At 38.6% G+C, this 27,823-nt stretch overlaps 1 protein-coding gene across 5 annotated transcripts in view; it reads left to right on the top strand.

Moving 5' to 3' along the window:
- Positions 1-27,823, top strand: part of HELZ (helicase with zinc finger) — a 156,137-nt gene that overhangs the window by 52,943 nt on the left and 75,371 nt on the right. For 4 of the 5 annotated variants that reach the window (XM_040452156.1, XM_040452158.1, XM_040452157.1 and 1 more), the window contains 5 exons: positions 8,420-8,687; positions 17,691-18,024; positions 20,102-20,232; positions 25,423-25,602; positions 26,131-26,235. In XM_040452156.1, the coding sequence (XP_040308090.1) occupies positions 8,420-8,687; positions 17,691-18,024; positions 20,102-20,232; positions 25,423-25,602; positions 26,131-26,235 (1,018 nt within the window). The remainder of the gene's footprint in view (positions 1-8,419; positions 8,688-17,690; positions 18,025-20,101; positions 20,233-25,422; positions 25,603-26,130; positions 26,236-27,823) is intronic. The other variant, XM_040452160.1, reaches the window with a different exon arrangement.

Consider the following 27,823-nt stretch of genomic DNA (forward strand, 5'->3'; position numbering starts at 1 on the left):
TTCCTTCCTTCCTTCCTTCCTTCCTTCCTTCCTTCCTTCCTTCCTTCTTACCTTCCTACCTAGCAAACTCTACCCCCAGTGTGGGGGGATTGAACTCACAACCCCAAGATGATGAGTCACATGCTTCACCAACTCAGCCATCCAGGCAGGCACCCCAGTGTTTCATTTATTAAGTTTCTAATATACTAGTTTGAAAATATAATGAATTTTGTATTCATTGAGGTATAGTAGATGGAATTAATACAGTCAAGGATATCCTCTGATTTGGAACTAATAAAATGCCTTCCCCCTTTGTTCTTTATGTCTTTTTCTTTTTGCTGACCACTTTGCAGTTTGTTATCTTTGCTTATTTTTCTTTATAAAGTTTTTACCTCTAAGCTGTTACGTTGTAGAAAATAATAAAAGTTAAGCATTTTCTTGAACTAACTTGGAAACATTAAGACAATTTCACATAGTGAAATTTTTCAAGGACAAGAAAAATAAATATAAAAGAGACCATTATAAAATGTATTTTGTGATAGGAGATTTTGAAATAGTATAAACAGAAAAACTTAAAAGCTAGGTTTAGGCAAGCCAGGTGCCGTTTGGCTGACCTTTTTTTTTTTTTTTTTTTTTTTGGTCCATTACTGAAATGAGCTGACCTGTTGTGCTGATTTTTAGTTCTTTGGTATTTTCCCTACTCGTAAAATTGATGTCATTCAATATCTTGACGCTTTTGTTAAGTTCTTAAGTTTTTATTGCATGACTGTGCTTGTTTCATTGTGACTGTGTACAGGACCTCAAAAGAATTTTGGAGAAATGAAAGCAGGATGTAAATAGTGTGTTTGTTTCCTGCTTCTGTCTTAGTGCTGGTCAGTGTTTTTGATTATTACAGCAGATGTTTGTCAGCAAAAAAAAATTGAGGGGAAAAGATTTATTTATGTGAAATCACAGTTTTATAAAAGATTCTCAAAAATAAAAATGTAAAAATGTCAGTTTCTTACTTGTATCTGTTTCTGGCATATTGTGTGGATAACATTCAGAGACACTGAGAGCAAGAGAACTTCTTTGTTAAATTGGGGACACACAGTGTTACATCCTGGCTGATTTTACCCCCAGCCGCAGCCAGTTCACTATTTGATCTTCTTTATTCTAGAATTAGGAGAAAACCTTTCAGATTTAAGTTGGCCAAATGCGGTTGGGAATTGGGCGGTTGAATTAGATCTGAGCCTTATCATATTTCCGTATAGTTTTGATAACAGTATAAATGATACCATAATATAATTTGGTTTCTGCACACACAAAGAAATGTAGTGATGGTATGAAACTAGAATTTGAATAGAAAATATCTTCAACACTTCTTCCATGTGATTGGCTGTTCATTGTTTAAGCAAGTTTTTGTCCTGAAATTAATGCTGGCAACATAACATTTCTTTTCCATAAAGTTACATATTTGGACCATGCTGGACTGTGTTCTACTGAAATGAATAGGTGTTATGTTAATAATAGGTAAAGAATCCCATCTGAAAATATGTTTGGAAATGGTGCATGCTTTTTTTTTCCCTTAGAGATTCACAGTGCACCTCAGTAATTAAAGGCTCAGTGTCTGTCAAACTGATTTGATCCGGGAACTTAATTATATTAGTGCTTTACTCCTTGGAACTTAAAATCAAGTTACACAGCAGACATTTGCTTTTCTACTTTATTGTTCAGGATCAAATTAAAAATTCTACTTTAATTAATTCAGTTTGAACTGGGGGAAAATTCAATTTTTATGATATGTAAAAATATTTTTATGATATGTAAAGCATTCAAACCTTTTCTATTTGCAGACCATGAATGAATTTTTTTCCCTCTAGTAGTCATATGGCAGTTCTGCAGAGTGTTAGGAAATAGGTATAACTTTAGTAATTGCGCTGTTTTCAATTCTTTTCCCTTGTTGGTGAGGTTCAGGTTCAACAAGAGACACTGTATGCACTAAGAAATTTTGGGTTAAAGATGTGCCTCTGGTCTTGCTTTCTCTTTTTTTACAATGTTTATTTTTGAGAGAGAGAGAGAATGAGAATGAGTGGGGGAGGGGTAGAGCGAGAGGGAGACAGAATCCAAAGCAGGCTCCAGGCTCCCAGCTGTCAGCACAGAGTCAGACATGGGGCTCGAACCCACAAACCGTGAGGTCATGACCTGAGCCAAAGTCGGACACTTAACTGACTGAACCACCCAGACGCCCTAAGAGTTGTGCCTTTTAAAAATGTGTGGCAAAAGATATCTACAAAAGAACAAAATTAGTGAGTTGCCCTTTGCTTAGGAAACAAACTGTATTCATTATACACTTTACCCCACAGCTTTGATTAATGAAAAAAAATTTTTTTTAATGTTTCTTTTTGAGAGAGAGCGAGTGAGCATGAGCGAGGGAGTGGCAGAGGGACAGAGGATCTGAAGTGGGCACTTTGTGACAGCAGCGGGCCAGATATGGGACTTGAACTCATGAACCATGAGACCATGAGACCATGAGATCATGAGATCATGACCTGAGCTGAAGTCTGAGTATCTGGAAGTTACATGTTGAAAATTATTTCTTATGTGTTTAATTTGAAAACTTGGTAGTATCCATTACTTTGAGTCTAGCAGTGTATGTTAACATTAACATTAAAATTTCGTGTGACTTCATTATCTCCAAATTCCAGGGTTGTTGGTAAATTAAGGGTATATAAAATATTTGATATTATGTGATCAGAAAAGTACTAGAAAAATAGATTTTAAAAATAATGCCTTTGTCAATAAAAAATATAATTGAATGGAAGCATGTAGTGAGGCATTCCTATGCTGTTATTTCGCGTTTTAACTTTTTATTATCCTCTCTAAGAGGTGGAAAATTGGGATCGACAGTATGGGTAAACTGAGAGATGTTCATCTTGCTTCCCTGTTGGCAGTTTTGGGGACGGGAACGATACTGAAATGAATAGCCGAAATGGTGGTTTAGGATTACTTTCAGATTTGTAATTTTATTGTTAATTTGGGCAGTCCAGACTTGTAAAGGCGCCGACCAGAATGCTTCGTCAGGAAGAGTGTGGTGTGTCCGATTTCGGAACTGAGGCTCGTTTCATCTCCTTCTCTTCAACTCTAGGTAGACGGAGCTGTTGTAAATATGTTCCACATGTAGCATGCGTGTATCGTGTGCTGGTGCTGTGTCCACCCTTCTGCTAGACACGCACAACACTGGATGTTTGTTCCTCCTTACCTTTTTTTAAATCTGCTCTCTGGGTTCTATTAAGGATACTTTCCCAGTCTGCCATATTATATTCTTCATCAAACAAACCAACCCTTTGGATGCTTCGTTAGACTGGTAACCGTGTGGCTGAACGCCGAGGCCACCGCTGTCCTCAGTCACAGGGCCAGGGAGGTTGGGAAGCATATCTTGTGTCCGACTAGTTATTCCAACCTTGAACTCTGTGGAAGGAAGTAGCAGCTCTTCCCTTACGTTATCTTAAAGAAATTAGGTGCATTCTAATGACCTTTAATTTGTTTCTTGTGAATTTCTCTTAAAATATGTTTATAACTTCTGCCTACCACATCTCCGGGTAACATTTATAGGTTTACAGTTTCTGTCAGATTTGACAGATTGGAGATTTGTTATTCTAAGAGTTGGTTAATAAACTCTCCCTGTATGGTTTTGTGAGTATTGATCCTAACCTATTCACTTCCAGTCTTTCCGGAGTGTATTTCATTCTAGCCTATTCTAGGTTGAAGAGAAGTGCGTACCGGGGACGAGGTGGCTCAGCTGCCCCGAGTAGCATACGTGTGTGGTTTAGATGTTAGCAGGTGCTAACATGTGCTGGGGGAAGGTGGGGGGGATGAGGCCCAGTGGTAGTCAGGTCCCCACGGGGACCTCCCCGCCCTCCTCCATTGAACAGCGACTCTGCAGACCTGCCAACTGTAAATTAGGTGGGAATTTGAATAGGCTTAATCAGCTGCTTATTGTAAGAGAGGATTGGAAGCAGACGCTTGTCTCAAGTTCAGATGAAGCAGGGAAAGAGAAGTGGTTTTGGCAAAATATGTCCTCGGTAGCCACTGGCCACGGTTCATTTTTGATGTCTGAGTTGACGACTGAGATCAGTAATTTGCAGACTTTCTGGTGTTGGCACACATGGATTTTTTTTTTTTTTTAAGTTTTCTTTTTTCTGTTCCCCCAGCTCTCCCTTCTCCTGTACTGTGGTTTCTTGTTTCTTTGTTTTATCTTATTAAAAAAAATTTTTTTTTAATGTTTATTTTTGAGAGAGAGAGAGACAGACAGAGTGTGAGAAGGGGAAGGGGAGAGAGAGACACACACACAGAATCTGAAGCAGGCTCCAGGCTCTGAGCCGCCAACACAGAGCCTGACGCGGGGGTTGGAACTCACAAAACCTGAGCCAAAGTCAGACGCCCAACCGACTGAGCCACCCAGGCACCCCTGTTTTATTTTTTTTAATATTTATTTATTTTGAGAGAGAGAGCGAGCGAGCAGGGGAAGGGCAGAAATAGAGGGAGAGAGAGAGAATCCCAAGCAGGCTCCGCACTGTCAGTGCAGAGCCTGATGCGGGGCTTGAACTCACATGCTCTGTGAGGTCATGACCTGAACCAAAATCAAGAGTCAGACGCTTAACCAACTGAGCCACTTAGGCGCCCCTTAACAATTCTATACTTTGCTCAGTTGTTCATCATGATACATGTACTCATAATCCCTTTCACCTATATAACTCATCCGCCCCCCCACCCCCACCCCTACCCCCACCCTGCTCCCCTCTGGAAACCATTCGTTTATTCTTTGTGTTTGAGCCTGAGTTTTTCTGTTTTAATTAATTTTTTTTAATGTTTATTTATTTTTGAGAGGAGAGAGAGAGAGAGAGAGAGAGAGAGGGAGACATAGAATCCGAAGCAGGCTCCTGGTTCTAAGCTGTTAGCACAGAGCCCAACTCAGGGCTCAAACTCACGAGCCGTGAGATCATGTGCTGAAGTCGGACACTTAACCGACTGAGCCACCCAGGCACCCCTAGCTTTTTACTTTAAATCCAAGTTAGTTAGCGTATAGTGTAATAATGATTTCAGGAATAGAATTTAGTGATGCATCACTTACATGTAACAGCCCGTGTGCCTCCCAACAAGTGCCTTCCTTAATGTCCATCCTCCATTTAGCCCATCCCCCCCCACGTCCCCCCCCCCCCCCCCCCGTTTAAGTTTATTTATTTTGAGAGAGAGTGGAGAAGGGGCAGAAAGAGGGAGACAGAGAATCCCAAGTAGGCTCCCCTCTGTCAGGGTGGAGCCTGACATGAGACTTGAACCCACAAACCATGAGATCATGACCTAAGCTGAAATCAAGAGTTGGACACTGATTGGGGCGCCTGGGTGGCGCAGTGGGTTAAGCGTCCGACTTCAGCCAGGTCACGATCTCGCGATCCGTGGGTTCGAGCCCCGCGTCGGGCTCTGGGCTGATGGCTCAGAGCCTGGAGCCTGTTTCCGATTCTGTGTCTCCCTCTCTCTCTGACCCTCCCCCGTTCATGCTCTGTCTCTCTCTGTCCCAAAAATAAATTAAAAAAACGTTGAAAAAAATTAAAAAAAAAAAAAAAAGAGTTGGACACTGAACCGACTAAGCCACCCAGATGCCCCTCCTGTACGGTGTTGATAGTCATTTAAAGAAACCACAGTGGAATAAAATTTAACATTGTTTGGAAATTGTGCTACCTGCTGAAGACACTAATTTTAATAATTTCATAAAACCAGGGTGGCAGTCATGGCACTATATAGACGAGAAAAACAAATACTGTTTCTCATGCCACTTTTCCCAGAATGACTTTCTGTATAATTTGCTTTGCACATTAAATAGGTGAACAAAAATCTTTTTAAATGGAAAGGTCTATTGTTTTCAGGTTTCTTACTATCCCAGTTACATAAATATTGGTTGGGAAGAATTAGTGACTGTTTATTTTTATTTTAAAGGGAGAGTGAGAGTGCACGAGCAGGGGAGAAGGGGAGAGAGAGAGGAAGAGAATGCACAAGCAGACTCCATGCTCAGCACCGAGCCCGTCGTGGGGCTCGATCCCACAACCCTGGGACCCTGACCTGAGCCGGGTTCAAGAGTCAGGCGCTCAACTGACTGAGCATCCAGATGCCCCAATTAGTGACTTTTTAAAGAATGTGAACATAATATTGATCTAGGCATAGTCTGATTGAATTTCTTATTTAAATAAAACTATGAAATATAACTCTCCTACTTCCAAAGAAGAGACATCCTTTTATTATATATTACAGAGATTCTTTGATATTATGTAGACTTTTTTTTTTCATTTTCATTTCTTTTCATGTTTATTTTTGAGAGAGAGAGAGACCGAGTGTGAGTGGGGGTGGGGCAGAGAGCGAGGGAGACACAGAATCCGAAGCAGGCTCCAGGCTCTGAGCTGTCAGCACAGAGCCCAATGCAGGGCTCGAACTCACGAGGTGTGAGATCATGACCTGAGCCAAAGTTGGACGCTTAACCGACTCAGCCACCCAGGTGCCCCTAGTTTTTTTTTATTTTTAAAGAGTTGGTTATTTGGTTTGTCACTATACTATTACTGTTTCTCTTGACTTTTGAATTAAGAGAAAAAATTATGTACATCCTTGTTATTTTGATAATGTTTGTCATCTGACTTCTAGTGATGGTATAATCTGCTTTAGAAATGTTGGAGTGTGTGTAATTTAAATATTTTTTGTAGCTATGATTTAATGAATGAAAAGGCACGGCCCAATTTAGGATAATTGAGGCAGAAAATCTGGTTACTTTACTTTATGAAACTTATCCTTTCGAAGCTATTCGAAGCCAGTCCATCCCTGCCTAATCCGGAGTATTATAAGAATGCAGACCAGCCTTATACCTTGATGATTATAGGTGTATTTGTTTCTCCATTGGAGAAATAGTAGAACTGGCCATGTAAAAATACCTTTTCAAGGAGCAAAGGCAAGAAATTAGGGCCTTTCCTTTTTTAATTTTTCAAAACGTTTAAATTAGGGCCTTTGCATTTGAATCTTTAATAAGACATTAGAATAAACTATTTTCTAGTATTGAGAATGTCTTTTGGATGACTATACTTAGGTGTTTATAATTTATATGTAACATTTAAATGTAGGCAAATCTCTCACTAAGCATTACATGGCAATTATGCATTGTTCTCTCATTGTAAAGATAGTACAGGGTAACTTATTTTTGTACTTTGGACACTTAACTCATCTCTGTTTAAACTTTTTATTATTTCTTCCCCAAATTGTAACCTGAGTTGTGAAGCCATTTTTTCAGTTACATTACATTAAAACTGGATATCAGCCTAATGAGTCAGTCAAGCAACTCCCCCCCCCCCCCCACCTTTTGGTTAAGTTTCATATTTATAGGTCTATGTATGCTCCACCCAATAGAAAAGTAGTATGCCCTGCAAATAGAGCAAGCCTACCCAGCACTCAGAATTCATGTTCTGGGGGCGCCTGGGTGGCTCAGTTGGTTGAGTGACCGACTTTGGCTCAGGTCATGATCTCACGGTTCGTGATTTCGAGCCCCACGTCGGACTCTGTGTTGACAGCTCGGAGCCTGGAGCCTGCTTCTGACCCTGTGTCTCCGTCTCTCTCTGCTCCTCCCCCACTTACACTCTGTCTCTCTCTGTCTCAGAAATAAATAAACATTAAAAAAAAATTAAAAAAAAAAAAAAAAGAATTCATGTTCCGATATATTTCACCCTGTGCTGGTACTGTCCTACCTTTTTTTTTTTCAAAGATGTCAGAACTTGAACAGTCATTTATTTTGACATTGTGCCCTACTTACAGTATAATTTAACTGAGGCTGAACTGGATTTTTCTGATAGGGCATTTGAATGGCACATTGTATCACATTTTAACGAGGAATTCGCAGTGTTTTTACATGAGTATTTTCTAAAAGATTTTTGTTTGTCATAAATTGACTTTCAGAGAGTTTCACTGTGCTTCACCACATGCGAAAAGATTAACCTTTCATAGTGTTCTGATCGTCTTTTTTCTATAATGGGCAGGTATTGTTAGTAGGAGGAGAAAAGTGTTTATCATCCAATAGATTTTATCTTATGAGGAATTTATTGTATTCTTGCAGTTCAGATTTCTTTGGACTAAAGAGTTAAGTTCTAAATGTTAATCTGCATTTTAAAATGTTAATAATTATTTCTGGTATGTCTTAGCCTGGTGTTAAAAAGGAGGCATTTTTTTTTTCTTTTACATGCGTTCCTATTTATGTTCTTTTGTTAACCTAGACAACAGATTTCTCATACGGGAAAAATTCTTTGTTAGATGGGTTTTTGGATTGTTTTTAAGAATTGTTAGCTCAAGCATATAAAATGCTCCTACCAAAATGTGTAATGTATTTGAGAATTTTAATGTTGTGCTCTTTATAAACGTGTTTTTTGTTTCCATTTAGATCTTGAATACCTGATGCATGCAAAACAACAGCTAGTAACCACAGCTAAGCGTTGGGATTCTTCTTCTAAGACTATTATAGATTTTGAACCTAATGAAACTACTGATTTGGAGAAGAGCCTTCTTATCAGATACCAAATTCCTCTCTCTGCTGACCAGCTGTTTACCCAGTCGGTTTTAGACAAATCATTGACCAAGACCAACTATCAGTCACGGCTGCATGACCTTCTTTATATTGAGGAGATAGCCCAGTATAAAGAAGTCAGCAAGTAAGTTACCTTAGGAATACTTTTTTTTTTTTTTTTTAAAACAAACTCCCCTTTCAGTGGTATTTTTCATTCTTAAATGAAAATGGAGGTTTGCCAAAGTGAAGACAGGTAGTAAAGATTGTTATTCAGTAGCTGTCTTTCTGTGCCGTGTCCTGTTCATCTCGGCATCCCTAGTGTTTAGTATGTATTTCATTTCCATAAGACTCTGCCACGTACTAGGTGTGTAAACATGTGGTCCCTGCTGTACCGGAGGTTTCTGCGAATGGTAGTCAGAGCGAGCATTCAGTAAATATTGGTTGAATACATGTACAGAAACTGAAAGAGACTACTACATATCTTGGAATGCAATTTTAAGAATGAAATGATTTAAATCTTCAGGGAAACTATTTGATAATAATGAAATACCTCTATAGCCACTTACAAAAGCTTTAACATATTTTGCGTTTTATCCATATGCTACAAGTTAAGTCCAAGCATAAATCCCAAAGCTTATTTGAATCATTATAGGAAAGTAATCCTAGAAATTAAAGTTTGAATGAAGGCAGATATTAATGAAATGGTTGGTATGTTTGGTAGTAGCATTCCACTTTTTAGATGAAATGGGAACAAGCTTTAAACAGTGAACCACAGTTATGATACATGAGTATATTTTTGTAAGCAGTTTTCCCTTTGAATATAGCCTAACCAATCTATTTTTTTTCCGGGCTGCCTTATTGGTACCTTAACATTAATTATTAATAGATACTGAACCCTTACTAAGGTATATATTTAGAAAAGGAAAAGTAATAACTTAAAGATACCTTGTGTTACTCTATTTATAGATTAAATATGATCTGACTTTTGGAACAGATCTAATTTCAAATTACATGCATGTAAAGTTTACAAAGTCAGAGTGTATTTTTTGTTACTCTTAAGACTTTAAATCATGGCTGGGGTGCCTGGGTGGCTCAGTTGATTAAGCATCCAACTCTTGATATTGGCTCAGGGTGTGATCTCACGGTTCCTGGGATCGAGCCTTGCACGATTGGGCTTCATATGGAGCATGGAACCTGCTTGGGATTCCCTCTCTACCTCTCTCTCTGTCTTCCCCTCCCCCAATAAATAAATAAACATAAAAGAAAAATAGACTTTAAATCATGGCCATTGATGGGCTCTTACAAGACTTTTTTTCTTCTTTTTTTTAATCTTTATTTATTTTTGAGAGAGCAGGTATGAGTGGGGGATGGCAGAGAGATAGGGAGACAGAGGATCCCAAGCCGGCTCCGCACTGTCAGCACAGACCTCGATGCGGGGGTCGAACTGATGAAACATGAAATCATGACCTGAGCTGAAATCAAGAGTAGGTTGCTTAATCAACTGGGCCACCCAGGTGTCCCTCTTACAAGACTTTCACTGACTGTCTATATACAGTTCTAATGAAATAGTCACTTATTAAATAACAAGGACAGTGGCTTGTAACATGTATATTCACATTATTGCTATGCATATATGTTATTTACATGGTCATAGATTCCCTTTCCTTAGTAAAGAACACTTGATAAAATCATAAAGTTTGGGATGGAATAGCTTATTTTGTATTAAAAGAATTTTTTTTTAACACTTATTCATTTTTGAGAGATAGAGCATGAGCAGGGGAGGGGCAGAGAAGGAGGGGAAGATACTGAATCCGAAGGAGGTGCCAGGCTCTGAGCTGTCAGCACAGAGCCCTGCCCAGTATGGGGCTTGAACCCACAAATTATGAGATCATGATCTGAGCTGAAGTCGGACTCTCAACTGACTGAGCCCAGGCCCCCGTTAATTTTATTTTAGAGAGAGAGAGAGAATGCATGAATGAGGGAGAGGGGCACAGGGATAAAGAGAGAGAATCTCAAGCAGGTTCCACACTCAGCGTGGAGCATGATGTGGGGCTTGATCCCATGACCCTGGGATCACCACCCGAGTGGAAATCAAGAGTCAGTTGCTCAACCGACTGAGCCACCCAGGTGCCCCGGGATGAAATAGAGTTTAGAAGCTTACCAGAATCTTAAGAGACTATTTTGGAGTACCATATTAGAAATTCAGAAAAAATTATTTGTTTAATATTCAGGTTTAAAAATCATTCCATATACATTATATCAGAACTTATAACTAAAGACCAATAAACTTGTGGATTATTACATTAAAAATAATTTTTTTTTAATGGAAATTTGATTAGATAAAAGAATAAACCCTACAAAATTGTGGAGGTCAGATTCTGATCAAGAAACTAAGTGGCTGAAAGTTCACTCTGAGAGCACCTTGCAAAGGCTTCTAAAACCCATAGAAGAGAGGCTTGAAAATATCTGCAACATGAAATGAACACTGGTGGCAAACTAAGTTGGTATATTTCTGGAGGAAAGTTACTTATTTGGCAGTTTGTTTTTATTTTATTTTATTATTTTTTAATTTCAATATGAAGTTTATTGTCAGATTGATTTTCATACAACACCCAGTGCTCATCCCAAAAGGTGCCCTCCTCAATGCCCATCACCCACCCTCTTCCTTCCTCCCACCCCCCCATCAACCCTCAGTTTGTTCTCAGTTTTTAAGTCTCTTATGTTTTGGCTCCCTCCCTCTCTAACCATTTTTTTTTTCCTTCCCCTCCCCCATGGGTTTCTGTTAAGTTTCTCAGGATCCACATAAGAGTGAAAACATATGGTATCTGTCTTTCTCTCTATGACTTATTTCACTTAGCATAACACTCTCCAGTTCCATCCACGTTGCTATAAAAGGCCCTATTTCATTCTTTGTCATTGCCACGTAGTGCTCCATTGTGTATGTAAACCACAATTTCTTTATCCATTCATCAGTTGATGGACATTTAGGCTCTTTCCATAATTTGGCTATTGTTGAGAGTGCTGCTATAAACATTGGGGTACAAGTGCCCTTATGCATCAGTACTCCTGTATCCCTTGGGTAAATTCCTAGCAGTGCTGTTGCTGGGTCATAGGGTAGATCTGTTTTTTGGCAGTTTGTTTTAAAGGTCTTTAGAAGGTTTGATCCTTTTGGTGTAGTAATTATGAGGAATCATCCTGAAGAAAGAATAGGAGATTCTTAAATTAAAGATGCTTGTAAACAAATGTCTTTCAAGAGTAGTGAAGAGCACGTTAAGTAAATTAATAGCCATATGATCCGAAACTGCAGTAGTTCTCCCTTGTCCGCGGTTCACTTTCTGAGGTTTCACTTACTGTGGTCAGCTGTGGTCCAGTTGATGATCCTGCTTGAGATACATCATCAGGTCAGTGATAGCCTAATGCTGCGACACTATGCTTATGTCAGCTCACTTCATTTCACTTCACCTCACTCACTTCATGTCATCACCTAGGCCTTTGATCATCTCACATCATCACAAGAAGCATGAGTGCAGTACAATCAGATATTTTGAGGGAGATACCCCATGCACATAGCTTTTATTACAGTATATTGTTGTAACTGTTACATTATTAGCTATTGTTAATCTTTTACTCTGTGAACATATAAAATTTTATCATAGGTGTGTATGTGTAGGGAAAAACAGTGTGTGTGTAGGGTTTGGCACTATTCATGGCTTCAAGCAGTTGCTAGGGGGCTTGGGACATATGTGCTGGAGATAAGGGGGGGACTACTGTATTGAAATTATGTTCTCGAAGAATTTTTGAGTCAGTAAATATGCTCATGATACAATATAAAGGGGAAGATATGTTAGTTACGAAAGCAGCCACTGCAGTTCTGATTTTGTATGTACACACACATATATGAATATATTTGTATATAAAAATACTGAAGAGTTAAAGCACAGTGTTCTGGCTGGTGAAATTACAAGTGAGTTTTATGTTCTGATGTGGTTCTCTCTATTTTTGAAATGTTGTGCCATGACCTCCTATTACTACTATACTAAGAAAAAAGCAAAGAAATGGGAAGGAAGCTAGAATGATGTCAGTTGCAGCTCTTGATGATCAAGGTGTAAAATCGCTGTCAGGTATGACAAGAAAGATTGTAGTTAAGACAGAATGTAGACAACGTGGTAAGACCACGGTAAGACTGTATACAGTAGTCTTTTTATAGGAACATCTGAGCTTTCTCTCTTTTTTTTTAGTCTTAAAAATTAGATCTTTAAAATAGTTATTGACTCAGATAGTGATGTTTACAACCTGAATGTAAGTCTGTAGGATCACTTTTTATGTGTTACATATGCTAACTGCACAAGAGTTTGAAAGATCTTAAAGACAGAGATGAGAATTTATTGCTACACGTCTAATGTGACAAGTAGATAGTTACCGCGTCAGAGAATTCTGGAAAATTTTCAGTGATTCTCTCACCCACAGGTAACCCTGGATGTGAAGGCTGGTAAATTACACTTCTGAATTTGACAGGCTTGTAAAATTTTGTGAAGTACAGCATAGCAGTGGTACACATACAAAGAAGCAAATCCTACTAGTAGATGGAGTTCTCAGCGGGTATCTGTAAGCAGATGGACAAGGGCCACATAACAGACATAAGTGAAGGATTTTCAAGAATCTTTGAGAAAGTTTTGTATATGGTGCTTCCGAAAGCTTATTTTCTGTTTTTTCCTTCTTTCCCCTTTAAACGTAACATTTATTTATGTTTTCATGTTGCCTTGAATTTAATTCACATTTTGATAATTCTTTAAGCACAAATAACATGACAGATACATTTAAAAAATGGATTTGGGGGAGGTCTGTATGCAGCTACTAAACTCTGTTGTAGCATAGGTTATCAGCACACTTTTTCTGTAAAGGGCCAGCAAGTAAATATTAAAGGCTTTGTGGACTTCATACAGTCTTTGTTGCATAGCTTCTCTGTTTTGTTCTTGTAAATCGTTCTTAGTCAAGGACTATCCAGAAAACAGGTTGAAGGTTGGATTTGATCCTTGGGCCATGCTCTAGTGTGTCTGATTGGGTCATTTTACTTGTCGGTTCAATCAGTACCAGTCATCAAAGCAAACCCAAGTCACCATTAGAATGGTGAAGAATGTTTTATTGTGAATTGAGACTCCCCTTAAAGCCAGAACACAATGGTTTGGGTAAATAGACTCCCTCTAAATACCCTGGATGTGTATTGATGGTAATAATGTATTCGGTATGCACAGGAACGCGCCTCTTTAGATGTAGTCAGACCTAGCACATGATGGATAGAATATTTCCTAACGTCCCCGAGAATATATTGGTCGTTTGCGAACTTTGACAGTATAAGCAGAATAGTGCTAATCACGAAAGCAGTGTCGAGGGACTTCACACCGATAGTGTACATTTTAATTGTAAAGATTGGACTATACTTTGACATGGTCGCCTTAACATTCCTTCCTTGAAAAAGGATTGAATGAAGCCTCTCAAAATTAGACAGGATATATTTTGGCTTGCGTTTGGATGTAGTAATCAAGTTTATCTTTTTATTTTCTTTACTTTAAAGAAAGGGATGGTTTTTCAAAGCAGGCCAGAAATTAAGATTTCTTTTAATGTTAAGTTTTAGAGTGAGTTGTGTGGAGGTGGTAAGGATAATACTTCATTTCAGTTAAGTTTTGGAAAATGCTTCTGAGTTCCTGCGAGATTAAAAACAAAGTATTTCTCTTGTCTTCAGCTCCGTGTTGATATGCATTCATTAAGTTATGATTCTACCTTGAAGTGGAATCCACTTGATTCTTAGATAAACATTTTCAAAAGAAATTGGCTTTGGCTAACGTAATTGTGCCCATTAAAGTGTGTGCGGGCCCAGCCTGATCAGGTTGTTGTGGCTTCTCAGTGCTGGCAGCTGGCACGACAGGCCTGGTATGTGGACGCACATTTCATCGTTCAGATGGATGAGGCGAGGCACCTGTTGGGCTCGCCTCAGCAAACCCAGGTATTGGCTTATTACCTTGGTTGATTTTTGTTATCATTCATTTAGTCAGAAATCGTGTAAAGTGAAATTCTCTGTATAGCACTGAAATTCTTTTAAAGAGAGAGAACTGTTCTTTTCAGCTGTTTCTTTTCAAGAGAGAGAACTGTTGCTAAGGTTGATCGAGCCGTATTTCTTGTAGCTAGGTATGATGTGAAATTGGTCAAAATTTGCATGCCTGCTATTCTGCCATTTCCCAAAAGGCGAGGAAGTGTGTAAGCTTTAAGGCGGATTTCAAAATGTGGCAAGCATTAATGGCAAGATGGGTTTTCTTTTTATTAAGAAATATCTTTTTAAATTGTAGGATATATTTTGTTTTTAAGGTGTTTCTGAATTATTCAATCTTAAAAATACGTTACTTTAAATACCTAAGCTTACTATCGTAACTTCATCAAAATACATTTTATTAAAATAATAAAACCCATTTTTGATATTTTATTTAATTTTATTTTTAAATGTTTTTTGTTTTTGTTTTTTTTGAGAGAGTGGGCACAAGTGGGGGAAGGGCAGAGAGAGGGGGACAGAGGATCCGAATCGGGCTCCATGCTGACAGCAGAGACTATGATGCGGGGCTCAAACTCATGAACCCTGAGATCATGACCTGAGGCGAAGTCGGAAGCTTAACCAATTGAGCCACCCAGGTGCCCCTAGCCTGTTAATTTTTTGGAAAATTAAATCTTACTAGCTGTAACTTCTACTAGAAAGTCTATGTCGTTTTAGAGAGACATATGCTTTAAAATAGAACAGGGAGGCGCCTGGGTGGCTAGTGGGTTGAGCATCTGGCTTCGCTCAGGTCATGATCTCACGGTTCGTGAGTTCGAGTCCCACGTTGGGCTCTGTGCTGAAAGCTCAGAGCTTGGAGCCTGCTTCAGATTCTGTCTCCCTCTCTCTGCCCCTCCACTGCTCATGCTCTGTCTGTCTGTCTCTCTCTCTCAAAAATAAACAAACATTAAAAAAAATTGAACATATGATGTACCTTCTGTGGGAAGAGCTATATTTCTTAGTACTTTTATTTTCCAGAGAGCCGATTTAAAAAAAGGTAAGGAGGAACAAACACGCACTGTTTTCTGGGTTCTGTTAAGGATACTTTCCCAGTCTGCCGTATTATATTATGGTTGTTATATTAACCTGTTTTGTTAATAAAAAGAAAAAAAGGACAGGTGAACATAGATTTTATGTAAACTAGAGAGTGTAGTATACTTTTATTTTTATTTTAGGACTGATTTTTATGTGAATCTTAGTGCACGTTCTACTCTTTAAGGAGCCAAATGTAACTAGTTAACATACAAACTATTTCTTTAAGTTATCACCCTACTTTTCTAGTTTGCATCTAGTGAAATATGTGTAGAGAATGAGAAAAATATAATGTAATTTTTAATAATTCCACACATGCACATGGCAAATTCTGCTAGAATTCATTTGTTATTCATATAAAGCCACATTTTTGAATACTAACTTTAGTATGTAGTTACGTATGTTTGTGTAGTCTTATGTGTTCTATTTAAAAAAAAATTTTTTTTAATGTTTTTATTTACTTTTGAAGGAGAGAGAGAGCATGAGCAGGGGAGGAGCAGAGAGAGAGGGAGACATAGAATTTGAAGCAGACTCCAGGCTCCTAGCTGTCAGCACAGAGCCCGACACGGGGCTGGAACTCACGGACTGTGAGATCATGACCTGAGCCGAAGTCGGACGTTAATTGACTGAGCCAGCCAGCCTCCCGTTATGTTTTTTATTTTTAAATTACTATTGGAACTTGTAAACTCCTGTTATTTATTACATGCACAAATAGCTATTCATATGTGTTATTTTTCTTAAAGGTTTCTCTAACAATATTTCTCTTCCCTTATACTTTGGAACTTTAAAGTATGTAAATGGATATTCAAATTTTTAAAATAATTTTTTAATTAATTCATTTTTGAGAGACAGAACATGAGTGGGGGAGGGGCAGAGAGAGAGAGGGAGAGAAAGAATCCAAAGCAGGCTCCGGGCTCTGAGCTGTCGGCACAGAGCCTGAGGCGGGGCCCCGAACCCACGAACCGGGAGATCATGATCTGAGCCAAAGTCAGACGTTAAGTGACTGAGCCAGTCAGGCGGCCCACTATTCAAATTTTTAATACAGTGTTTTAATTAGATTTGTTTTCCTAATATTGTAAGCAGATGTTTCCATTAAGGAGATGTTCAATATTTTTAAAAAGTTTCTTTTTCCTTTTTTCCTTAAGAATTTATAAGACGTTCTCGGCATCATGTATTCAAAAGAAGATTTGAAAAGAAAACAGTTCAGCAGTACCATTAAAAAGTAGCTTTTTCCAAAAATGGATGTATAGATTTTAGAACAATTTTTTTATTCACGTATTTTAAACTTTCCTAAGAATAAGTAGAAAATGTCCTTCCCTCTTTTGCTGCTTTGTCTTCTCTCTCACAGCACCGTTTCAAAATGGCAAGGGAGGAAGCTGTCAGTTCAGATCTTTCTTTCAATTGTTTCTTGACCATGTAGATCTTGATTCCCTGCCTTATTTGACACACATATTCTCTCTCACGCTCACGTGCACACGTGGGAGTGCAAGCGAGTGTGCTCGCCGTTGTGTAATAAGCTAGGCTTTACCCTCTCCTCCCATAATTCCTGCCTGACAACTGTCTCAATGTGGTCACGAACAGAAAGTTTCTTCTGGATTGTATTTGTTAATAGCACTGAAAGAAAAAAAGTCCATTGTAGTTTCCACATAGCACATTTCTTACTGGCTTTAGGTGATTTTAGTTTCAGTGGTCCCTATGGTATGTTTAAGCAGATTTTCATATTAATATAAAATACTTCATTTTATTAAAATATAGTTAGCTTTATCTTAAGTGTTCAGGTGTTAAGAATGTTCGTATTCAACTAAGTACGTGTCTTTATGTAACTTGGGTGAGAGTTTATTCGCTTAAAGTTTTGTTTCCAGCACGGATTAAAGGCAGATAAGTAGTATATGTATATAATTTGTAGCTTGATGGAGTGGAATTGATAATGATGAAGTTTTATGTTTTTGTATGTTTAAATTTGATTTATTCTACTCTTTTAGTTTTTATGTTTTTGATATATAAAATATTCAAACTCCTTTTCTACTTATGCTTTAGGTTCAACCTTAAAGTGCAATTGCAAATTCTAGCAAGCTTCATGCTTACGGGAGTTTCTGGAGGCGCAAAGTATGCTCAGAATGGACAACTTTTTGGTCGCTTTAAGCTTACTGAAACACTTTCTGAAGATACTTTGGCTGGACGGCTGGTGATGACCAAAGTCAATGCTGTTTATTTATTACCAGTCCCTAAAGAGAAGTTAGTACAGACCCAGGGAACCAAAGAGAAGGTTTATGAAGCTACTATTGAAGAGAAAACAAAAGAATATATATTTTTAAGGATATCCAGGGAATGCTGTGAAGAACTTAATCTTCGGCCTGATTATGACACACAGGTGTGTTTCGATGTGGGGCAACTTAACTGTGGTTGTCTTAGTGTCCTTGTTTTCATTCCTCTGCCGTCATGAGAAGTGCAGTTGACTTTGAAGTGTTATAGTGGCTGGTGGAGAATTGGACCTTAAAACCAGTTGTCTTTATCTAAGTTCCAGTCTTATACAAGGCCAAACTTTCTGATTAGAGTTTTGTTTTATTTTATATGTTTTTTTAAGTTTGTTTATTTATTTATTTAAAAAAAATTTTTTTTTTTCAACGTTTATTTTTGGGACAGAGAGAGACAGAGCATGAGCGGGGGAGGGGCAGAGAGAGAGGGAGACACAGAATCAGAAACAGGCTCCAGGCTCTGAGCCATCAGCCCAGAGCCCGACGCGGGGCTCGAACTCACGGACCGCGAGATCGCGACCTGGCTGAAGTTGGACGCTCAACCGACTGCGCCACCCAGGCGCCCCTAAGTTTATTTATTTTGAGAGAGAGAGACAGAGAGAGAGAGAGAGAAAGAGAGAGAGAGAGAGAGAGAGAATCCCAAGCAAGCTTCACACTGTCATCGTGTAGCCCAACGTGGGGCTTCAGCTTATGAACTGTGAGATCGTGGCCTGTGTGGAAATCAAGTGTTGGACGCTTAATCGACTGAGCCACCCAGGCGCCCTGAATTGTATTTTATGTATTTCTTTTTTTTTTTAATGGATATTTTATTTTTTTTAATTTTTTTTTTTCCAACGTTTATTTATTTTTGAGACAGAGAGAGACAGAGCATGAACGGGCGAGGGGCAGAGAGAGAGGGAGACACAGAATCGGAAACAGGCTCCAGGCTCCGAGCCACCAGCCCAGAGCCCGACGCGGGGCTCGAACTCACGGACCGTGAGATCGTGACCTGGTTGAAGTCGGACGCTTAACCGACTGCGCCACCCAGGCGCCCCTGGATATTTTATTTTTAAGTAATCTCTACACCCAGTGTGGGGCTCGAACTCACAACCCCCGAGATCAAGAGTTACACGCTCTACCAACTAAGCCAGCCAGGCAACCCTGGAATTTTAAATCAGCAGAAGAACAAATTAAAGGAAGCTAAGCTACATCCAGGGACACTTCTCACCTGAGGTGGTTCATATTCTCTTCTCTGTATGGTTTTTTTGGTGAACATGTTTTCACTCTGCCCTAGTTAACCAGAAAGCTAATCATTCACTCATTCATTTGTTCATTTATTTTTTTATGTAAGTAGGCTCCATGCCTAGTGTGGAACCCAACACGGGGCTTGAACTCAAGAGTTTGATATCAGGACCTGAGCTGAGGTGAAGAGTCTGATGCTTAACCGCCTGAGCCACCCGGGCGCCCCTCTTTTTTAAAATTTTCTTCCTTTCTTTCCTTTTCCTTTTTATTTATTTAATTTTTTTTTTTTTTTTTTTTTTTTTTTACATTTACTTATTTATGAGAGACAGAGAGAGAGCGCAAGCAGGGGAGGGGCAGAGAGAGGAGGAGACACAGAATCCGAAGCAGGCTCCAGGCTCTGAGTTGTCAGCATGGAGCCCAATGCGGCATGAACCATGAGATCACGACCTGAGCCGAGGTTGGATGCTCAACTGACTGAGCCACTCAAGCACCCCCTTTTTCTTTTAAAACATAAAATTTGGTGAATGTTATTTATTTGTAGTAAATTGATAGTGTCCTATGCTTGGTTTTTATCACTTGAAAGCTGATATTTCACATATGTTCTACTGATTTTATCAAATATGTTATTAATAGGAATATGGTGGAATCAGATAACCTTTATTTAGATATGAAGTAATTCACAAGCACTTCACTTTAGAGGTTAAAATGAGGTTAATAATGATATATACATCATTGGTACTACTAAATGAGATCATTTATGTAAAGTGCATAGTAAAGCAAATATTAGCCATAATAATTTATTAAAGTCTCATTACATTTAAAAGAATCTCTAAACTTGGCTTCCCTTTAAAGGTTATCTCCACAAAGTTTTCTAGCAAACAAGGTGCAAGTATTGATGTTTGTGTTAATGGTTGTTTGTTTGTGTTAATGTGTTTTTTTGTTTTTTTTTTTTAATTTTATTTTGTGTTTCAGGTTGAACTTCAGTTTCAATTAAATCGATTACCCCTCTGTGAAATGCATTATGCACTAGACAGGATCAAGGACAATGGGGTTTTGTTTCCAGACATCACTATGACTCCAACCATACCTTGGAGTCCCAACAGGTATAAAAAAGGAGATGCCTCCTTAAAGGAAGTTATGTTAATCTTATGTTGAACATCTGTATCAAATAATGTCAATATAGTTTTATAAGAGAATTTGCTATAATCTCCAGGCACCGTGTTCTAGTTGAGAAAGGAGAGTAAAAGAGCCCTTAGAAGGGAACATTTGGGATTGGTCATGTATTTTCTTCACTTTTTCTCAGTGTCTAAATGAGTTCTATCGTTTTTCTCAACAACCTTAATTTGACAGAATGCCAAGCAATTCAGGAATATTTTTGAGTAGAAGTTGAATAGGAAAATTAGGACTTTTTAAAAAGTGGTTCAAGCAGTTAATTTAAAATCATTTTTTCATATAGGAGGCCTTTTTATAATTTAAGAAAATGGAGAAAGTATCACAGAAGATAATATTTCTGAAACTGCTCTCAGGTTAATGGTTGTATAAATATTTTCCTGCTTAAATTCACTTTGGTGCATCTTCACGAGTATCTTTTTATTTACTTGAGAGAGAGAGAGAGAGAGAGAAAGAACTAAAGGAGCAAGAGAGAGGTAGAGAGAGAATCTCAAGCAGGCTCTGCACCATTAGCGTGGAGCCCGATGCACGACTCAAACTCATGAACCGTGAGATCATGACCTGAGCCAAAATCAAGAGTTGGATGCTTAACCAACTGAGCCACCTGGGTGCCCCTTCATAAATATCTTTATAGTGATAGTTCTAATTTGTTTCCATACGAACAGTGACAGACGCATGAGTGCATCTTTCTCTTCGTCCTTTTCCTTGGATTTTTATCCTCCTGGCCCCTGCTGATGCCCTATTCATTCTACCTTTCTTTTCCTTTTCTTTCTTTTTTAATCTCAGTGGCTCTCCGCAATAGAAGTGTATTTATTTACTACTCATGTCACTCCAGTCATGGTTGGGCAGCCCGGTTCCATCACTGATGGAGGATCTGGTGTCTTCAGTACGTGGTTTCCAAGGTTTCACCCTGCATGTTGACGTCCAGCTGACAGGCAGGGAAAGAATGAGCACAGGATCATGTGGGACATTTTTATGGGCCAGGCCTAGAAGTGGCATATATCTCTTCCCCTCACGTTCCATTTCTTTTGATTCTAAAAAGAGAACAAAGCACACCATGCCTCACAACACACACACAAAATTATTTCTCCCTTGTTTTGCTTACCTTCACTATCCCTTTTCCATTCTTTTTTTTTTCACTGCCAAAATTCTCAAGCAGGAGTCGTTTATGTTTCTGCTATTCTTATATACTTACCCTGTAATCTCTGTTTTTCCCTTCCTCACTCTCCTGAAAGCAATCAGTGATCTACTAATTGTAAAAATCCAGTCTTCTCAATTCCCATTTGATTCATCTTTTCTCTACCCTTCCCCCTCCATCCATTCTTACAGTCAGTGTATAATTTAGAGCTGGACTATGTCAGTAGCCTTCTAGTCGGTCTTCTGTCCTGCTGGCTGTGTTTCCGTTCTCTCTGGTCCAGCCCACACGTTTCTTCCAGTTAGTTTGCTAAAATAATCATTTCGTTTCACTGCTTACAAATCTCTGAAGGCATCTCCTTGTTATGTTGATAGTTTGCGCAGCTGAACACCAACCCTTTATGTGGTTCCATTGGCAGGGTTTTCCAACAGTAGCTTCAGATTTCTTTTATTTTTTCTACTTGACACCTCCTTTCTCCCTCTAAACCCCCATGTCCTAGCTGGATTGAATCGCCTTGAAGTTTGTTTAATTGGCCCTATGCTTAATTTCTTACAAATTAAAAAAAAAAAATTGTAAAAGTTACATAACACAAAACTTGCTCTCTAGACTTTTTTTTTTTTTTTTTTAACCTTTAGGGGGAGAGATAGAGGATAGAGATACATCGCACAAGTGGGGTGGTGGGGGGAGAGAGAGAGAGAGAGAGAGAGAGAGAGAGAGACAGAGAATATGAATCTTCAGCAGGCTCCATGCTTAGCATGGAGCCTGATGCAGGGCTGGATCCCACAACCCTGAGATCATGACCTGAGTGGAGATCAAGAGTTAGACGTTTAACCGACTGAGCCACCCAGGCGCCCCCCCTGCCCCCATACCACTGTAATTTAAATAGTAACTAAACGGTAACTGAGGGTAGGAACATACCCAGAAGCCATTAGCCATTTAAAATCTTTTCTGGGGGGCGCCTGGGTGGCGCAGTCGGTTAAGCGTCCGACTTCAGCCAGGTCACGATCTCGCAGTCCGTGAGTTCGAGCCCCGCGTCGGGCTCTGGGCTGATGGCTCGGAGCCTGGAGCCTGTTTCCGATTCTGTGTCTCCCTCTCTCTCTGCCCCTCCCCCGTTCATGCTCTGTCTCTCTCTGTTCCAAAAATAAATAAACATAGGAAAAAAAATGCTTTTAAAATCTTTTCTGGGATAAGGTGGAATATAGATAAATGAAGTTGAGAAATTATTCTTGAGCATGTGGTCTCTGAAGTAAATGTAACAATGCATTAGACCAGGGGGAAAAGGACATTGGATTAGTTTAGTTCAGGGATTAAATATTTTTTATTCAGAATAAACTTGAACAGACTGTCTTCCTTTAAACTGTGAAAATCAGAGATAATTTGCATGTGTATTGTAAGTCCTCTTCCCTTTATTGAGCAGGTGGTGTAATAAAAGACAACTTGTTGGACTCATGGACCTTCTTCATTCATGACCAGAAACTGTAGAAGGGACTGACATTGATGGTTTCTTATCTGACATGAAGCATTTGTTTACACTAAAGCAGTTGATGAGTAGAATGGGCTATATAAATAAAATACAGAGGAATTGTATTTGAGAACTGTACCCATAAATCTGTCATCAATCCCTTAGATTTATACTTTTTTATTTAACCTACTGTTTGTCTCATTTATAAGGTCATTGAAGTCATCAAATATGAAGAACTGGAGGGTGTTTTTAAAATTTGTGTTTGTTTTTGAAAGTGTGTATTAGCCAAGTAACATCTCTCAGTAGACGTAGTAATAGAAGCTAACGTTAATTGAGCACTCATTGCTCAGTTATTTCCCTAAACAGCTTGCACGTATTCTCATTTGATCTTAGAATGACCATCTGATGCGCATATCATTATTTCCCTGTATAGATAATTGGGGATAATAGCCATTGGGGTCAGGTATGAATGCAAGTAACAGCTTACTGAACTAACCGTGGCTTAAACAGGTAGAGAAAGAGGCCCAGAGGTAGGTGGTCTAGGACTTGCAAGGACTCTGTAGTACCGTCAGGGACCCAGGTCTCACCTCCTCTGCGCCATAGAGCATGTTGGTTTCCTTCTTGATGTCCATTACCTCTTGATTATGAGATGGCAGCTGCAGTTTTACTTACCACGAGCTCATTCCAGCCAGGTGAAGGAGGAAGCCAGAGGAGCAAGAAGGGCTTTCTTCTGGTGAGGCTTTGTTTGTGTTCTATTGAGTACAGAAGCCCTTCTGAGGTACCTCTTCCTATACCTCATTGGGCAGAATTGGCTATTTAGCAGAGGAGGCTGAGGAATGGAGTGTCCTAGCTGTCTAGGCTCAGCAGTAGAGGAAGGCAGAGGGGATGCCATGGATGGTTTGGGGTAACCATTGCACAGTTCTCTCTCTAGATTGGATCTGGGCTTAGTGATCACCAAAAGTAATTTCCTCTTTACAGAAAATGGAACACTGCTATGTTCTGGCAGAATTATGAGTCACTAAGCTGTTTAATGATGAGAGATGCTTTGGAGTAAAAAGCTTGAGCTTTAGTGGACAGTTGCCAGGAAAACTAGTGCCACTGGTCAGAGTTCTTTTGTTTTTACTTAAAAATATTAAATTCCGGAAAAGTAAGTAGTGATGTGTTTATATAGTCAACGTTTATTTCCTAAGGTTTTACATTTCCTAGGAGACCTTCATTTGTTTGAAATTATCTGTCTGAATGGAGCATCAGTTACAATTTTTTAAAACTGAAAGTGTTAAGATTTTCCATGAATTACTCGGTTCTGATATAAGTGGAGTATAGCCTCTGAGAGAAGGAATTTTCCTCTAAACCATGGTCTCCTATTGCAGGATTATTTTGTAGGCACTTTGATTGTGAATTTTCTAAGAGTCTCTTTACATGCCCGTCCTATTTTGGTTCACATCCCTAGCATTTTTGCCATAGTTGTTGCAATATTTAGTATTTTAATTGTAGTTGTGAGAAAGAATGCTGTTGATTCTCTACTTGGTTTGATCCCTTTCAGCATCTGCTGTCCATTTAAATCTTCGAAACTTAGCCAAGTCGTAGAAGGGACGCTCATAAGATAGATCTCATTACAGCAGCCATTTGTGCTACCATGACAGGTGTTCTCTACCCTGCAAAGTAGGACATATATATATTATGTGGGAAAATATTAGAAAACAATTCGTATTGTTTGGCTTTTGATATCTTTTTTTAAAAAACTGCTATTTTCTGAATTCGGAACTTTGTGACATTTGAGTATCTCTCAACCAAGGACGTAGAAGTTTTTTCTTTGCCTCTTGTTTTAAACTTCACTAAAGAAATCTTTCCGTGAACTAGAATTTGAAATTCGGTTCATCTCCCTTTTGCATTTTACTTGCTAATGTGAAGAAACTAATACTTCTTTATTACCAGAAAAGTTTTCGGATACCTTTATGTAACGGGGAAATTACATTTTTGAGCCATTGCCATTACTATTTATAGACATGGCAGCAGCTAGACTTGTGTGCTTTCTAAAGTTATCAGAATCTTTCTGCACTTGGAATAGGACAAAGTAATTAAAGTGAGTTTTGATCAACAGCCTGTGCCAACTCTGTTGGGTAATTTTCTAAAAAGAAGTTATAGAATAAGCATTTGTTGTTACAGACACTGTTTCTTGAGTATTAAAAAAAAGTTGTTGTTTTTTTAATATTTTTGAGAGACAGAGCATGTGTGGGAGAGGGGCAGAGAGAGGGACACACACACACACACACACACACACACACACACACCCACGCCCAAAGCAGGCTCCAGGCTCTGATCTGTCACCACAGAGCCCGATGCGGGGCTCCCAACTCACGGACTGTGAGATCATGACCTGAGTTGGAGTTGGACACTTCACTGACTGAGCCACCCAGGCGCCCCTGTTTCTTTAGTATTTTTAGTGGTTCCATAAAATTAAGCATCCTCTTGTGTTTTGTTTATTAAAAGATGCATGTGTTTAAAATAAATTTTTATTTCCTATAGACAGTGGGACGAACAATTGGATCCTCGGCTGAATGCAAAACAGAAAGAGGCTGTTCTGGCCATCACAACTCCTCTTTCAATCCAGCTGCCTCCCGTCCTCATCATCGGGCCCTATGGGACAGGCAAAACGTTCACTCTAGCTCAGGCCGTCAAGCACATACTCCAGCAGCAGGAGACGAGGTGAGATGGTGCTATGTGTGCTCCGATTTCATTAGGAGGGCACAACCTCTGTTCTTGTTGTGAATGCAAAGCTAAGACAATTTTTAATTCAGCTTGGAAAAATTGGAAAAAAAAAAAAAAAAGACCCACACCAAAACCCCAAAGGACTAAAATTTGAATTCTTTCAAAATATACAATTTCAAAATACACAATTTTAAAAATTGGCAATGTAGAGAATGATAGCTTTTAAGTAGCCATCAAAGCTCCAAGACTGCTAAGGAATTGTGATATATGCTAGAGCCAGACGAGTTGGGCATGTAAAAAACATTTCGTGTGATAGATTTAAAAAATGATTTGGGGGAACCAGTTTCCTCGACAGCTTAAAGAGTAGTACAGTTTCCTAAAAACATCACTGAATGATATGTAGACAAGACTGAGTAGGCTGAGGGGAATGTGTAATGTTAAGATGGCCGCTGCTTTTGTTTGGTATTCTACTGCTTGAATAGCTTTGTGTTTTATCATTCTTTTTATTTGCACCGTTTATTTCAGCAGGATTCTCATTTGCACCCATTCTAATAGTGCTGCTGATCTCTACATAAAGGATTATTTACATCCATATGTAGAAGCAGGCAATCCCCAGGCAAGACCTCTCAGGTATTTTTTTAAGGCTTATTATGTATCTGTATCATACTTTGTTATTCTTAAGAAAAGGTGTCTGTAAAGATTTTAGTAACTTCGAGAATACAAAATCTTGAACTGTGTATTGGCATTTGGAGGTTATGCCTTTTGAAGAAGCCATTTAAAATTAAGGAAAAATTAAAAAATTTTCGACCATTCATTTCGTAAACATTAAGCAAAGAGAAAGACATCCTTTTTTAAGTTTTGTATGTAAAAATGTTGAGCAGATTTTGATGTGTACCTCTAAAAGCTACTATGATGAAATAATATAAATATGATTTGTTTAAATCAAATTTAATTAAAATTCTAGCATAGTTTGCATGGCAGAGTAGTCATGCAGTGGTCATAAGATTTTGACTGTGATCATGCAGGTAATTTCATAGGAATTACCCATTAGAGACACATGAAATACTGAAATGATCTCTGTAACAAAATGTAACTGACTGGTATTTACAACTTTTTGCTATCTTGTAAGAGACAAAGTGTAGAAGAAACGTTTACGTTGATATAGAAAGGTCCTTTTGAGTGTATATGGATATAAAATGTACTTAAACACAGATTGTGGGGGAATAAAATCCTTTTCTTCAGAAAACAATAAAGAATCATTAAATGGTTGTTTCTTACACCATTTGCTTTCATTGTTATATGAATTAATGTTTAGTTTTGCCATTTTACAAACTAATATGTCATGCCCTGTGTTGTTTGAATACAATTATTGTTTATCAGTTAATTTCTAACCACACTTTTGAATCATAATCCACTAACTTTTTATTTCTAGTTGAGTCCAGGCATGGAAAAATGAGATTATGCTATTTAATTCTTAATAAGCACAACCAAAGCCATTTGAATGATTTTACAATTGCATAAAAAAGAATAAAAGAGAAAAATGTGGTGTGACCTGCTAACACAGGGTTTTATGCCATACTTTGTTTCAACTCTGGAAGATAAATTAGAGCAGAAGTAATCCAGTAGAACCCGGTTGTATTTAATAAGAAAACATCACCTATATATAATCACTGTAAATGAAAATGAAAATGTGGTATTTATCAGTGGATAAGTTCATCAGTACCTATTTTGTTTCAGATTTGAATCTTTTTTAGTCATAAGTGAAAACTCAGTAGTGAGTAGCAGTTTTGCTCTGAGTGTCCTTACTTTAGTGGAGGTGTTTGTTTTGTTTGCTTTTATTGTTGGTGTGTGTGTCTGTTTATGTTTGTGTATGTATGTGTTATATGGGGATGGTGACAACCTCAATTATCATGGTGTACTTGACTTAGAAACAGTGGAGGAAAGCCCCCTGGAATCTTGATTGACCTAGGATAGGTCATTTGATATTTGGGGCAGAAGAGCCCCACCATGTGACTAGCATTGTGTTTAGCTTTTCTCATGTAAAGTAATGTTTTGGAGGTTATCATCCACATAGCACATTGAAATCTGTAGAATAAGAAGTTCTGTTTCAATAGGGTCTGTATAGTTGTAGTGGTCCACAAACAGAAACTCGCCTCTAGCAGAAAATCTCACCTCTCCACACATCTCAAGAGTGGTTCAGTCAAAAAGCTTGAAAAAT

This window comes from Herpailurus yagouaroundi, unplaced genomic scaffold (assembly GCF_014898765.1).
Source record: "Herpailurus yagouaroundi ecotype Mexico unplaced genomic scaffold, PumYag 206, whole genome shotgun sequence".
NCBI classification, from domain to species: Eukaryota; Metazoa; Chordata; class Mammalia; order Carnivora; family Felidae; genus Herpailurus; species Herpailurus yagouaroundi.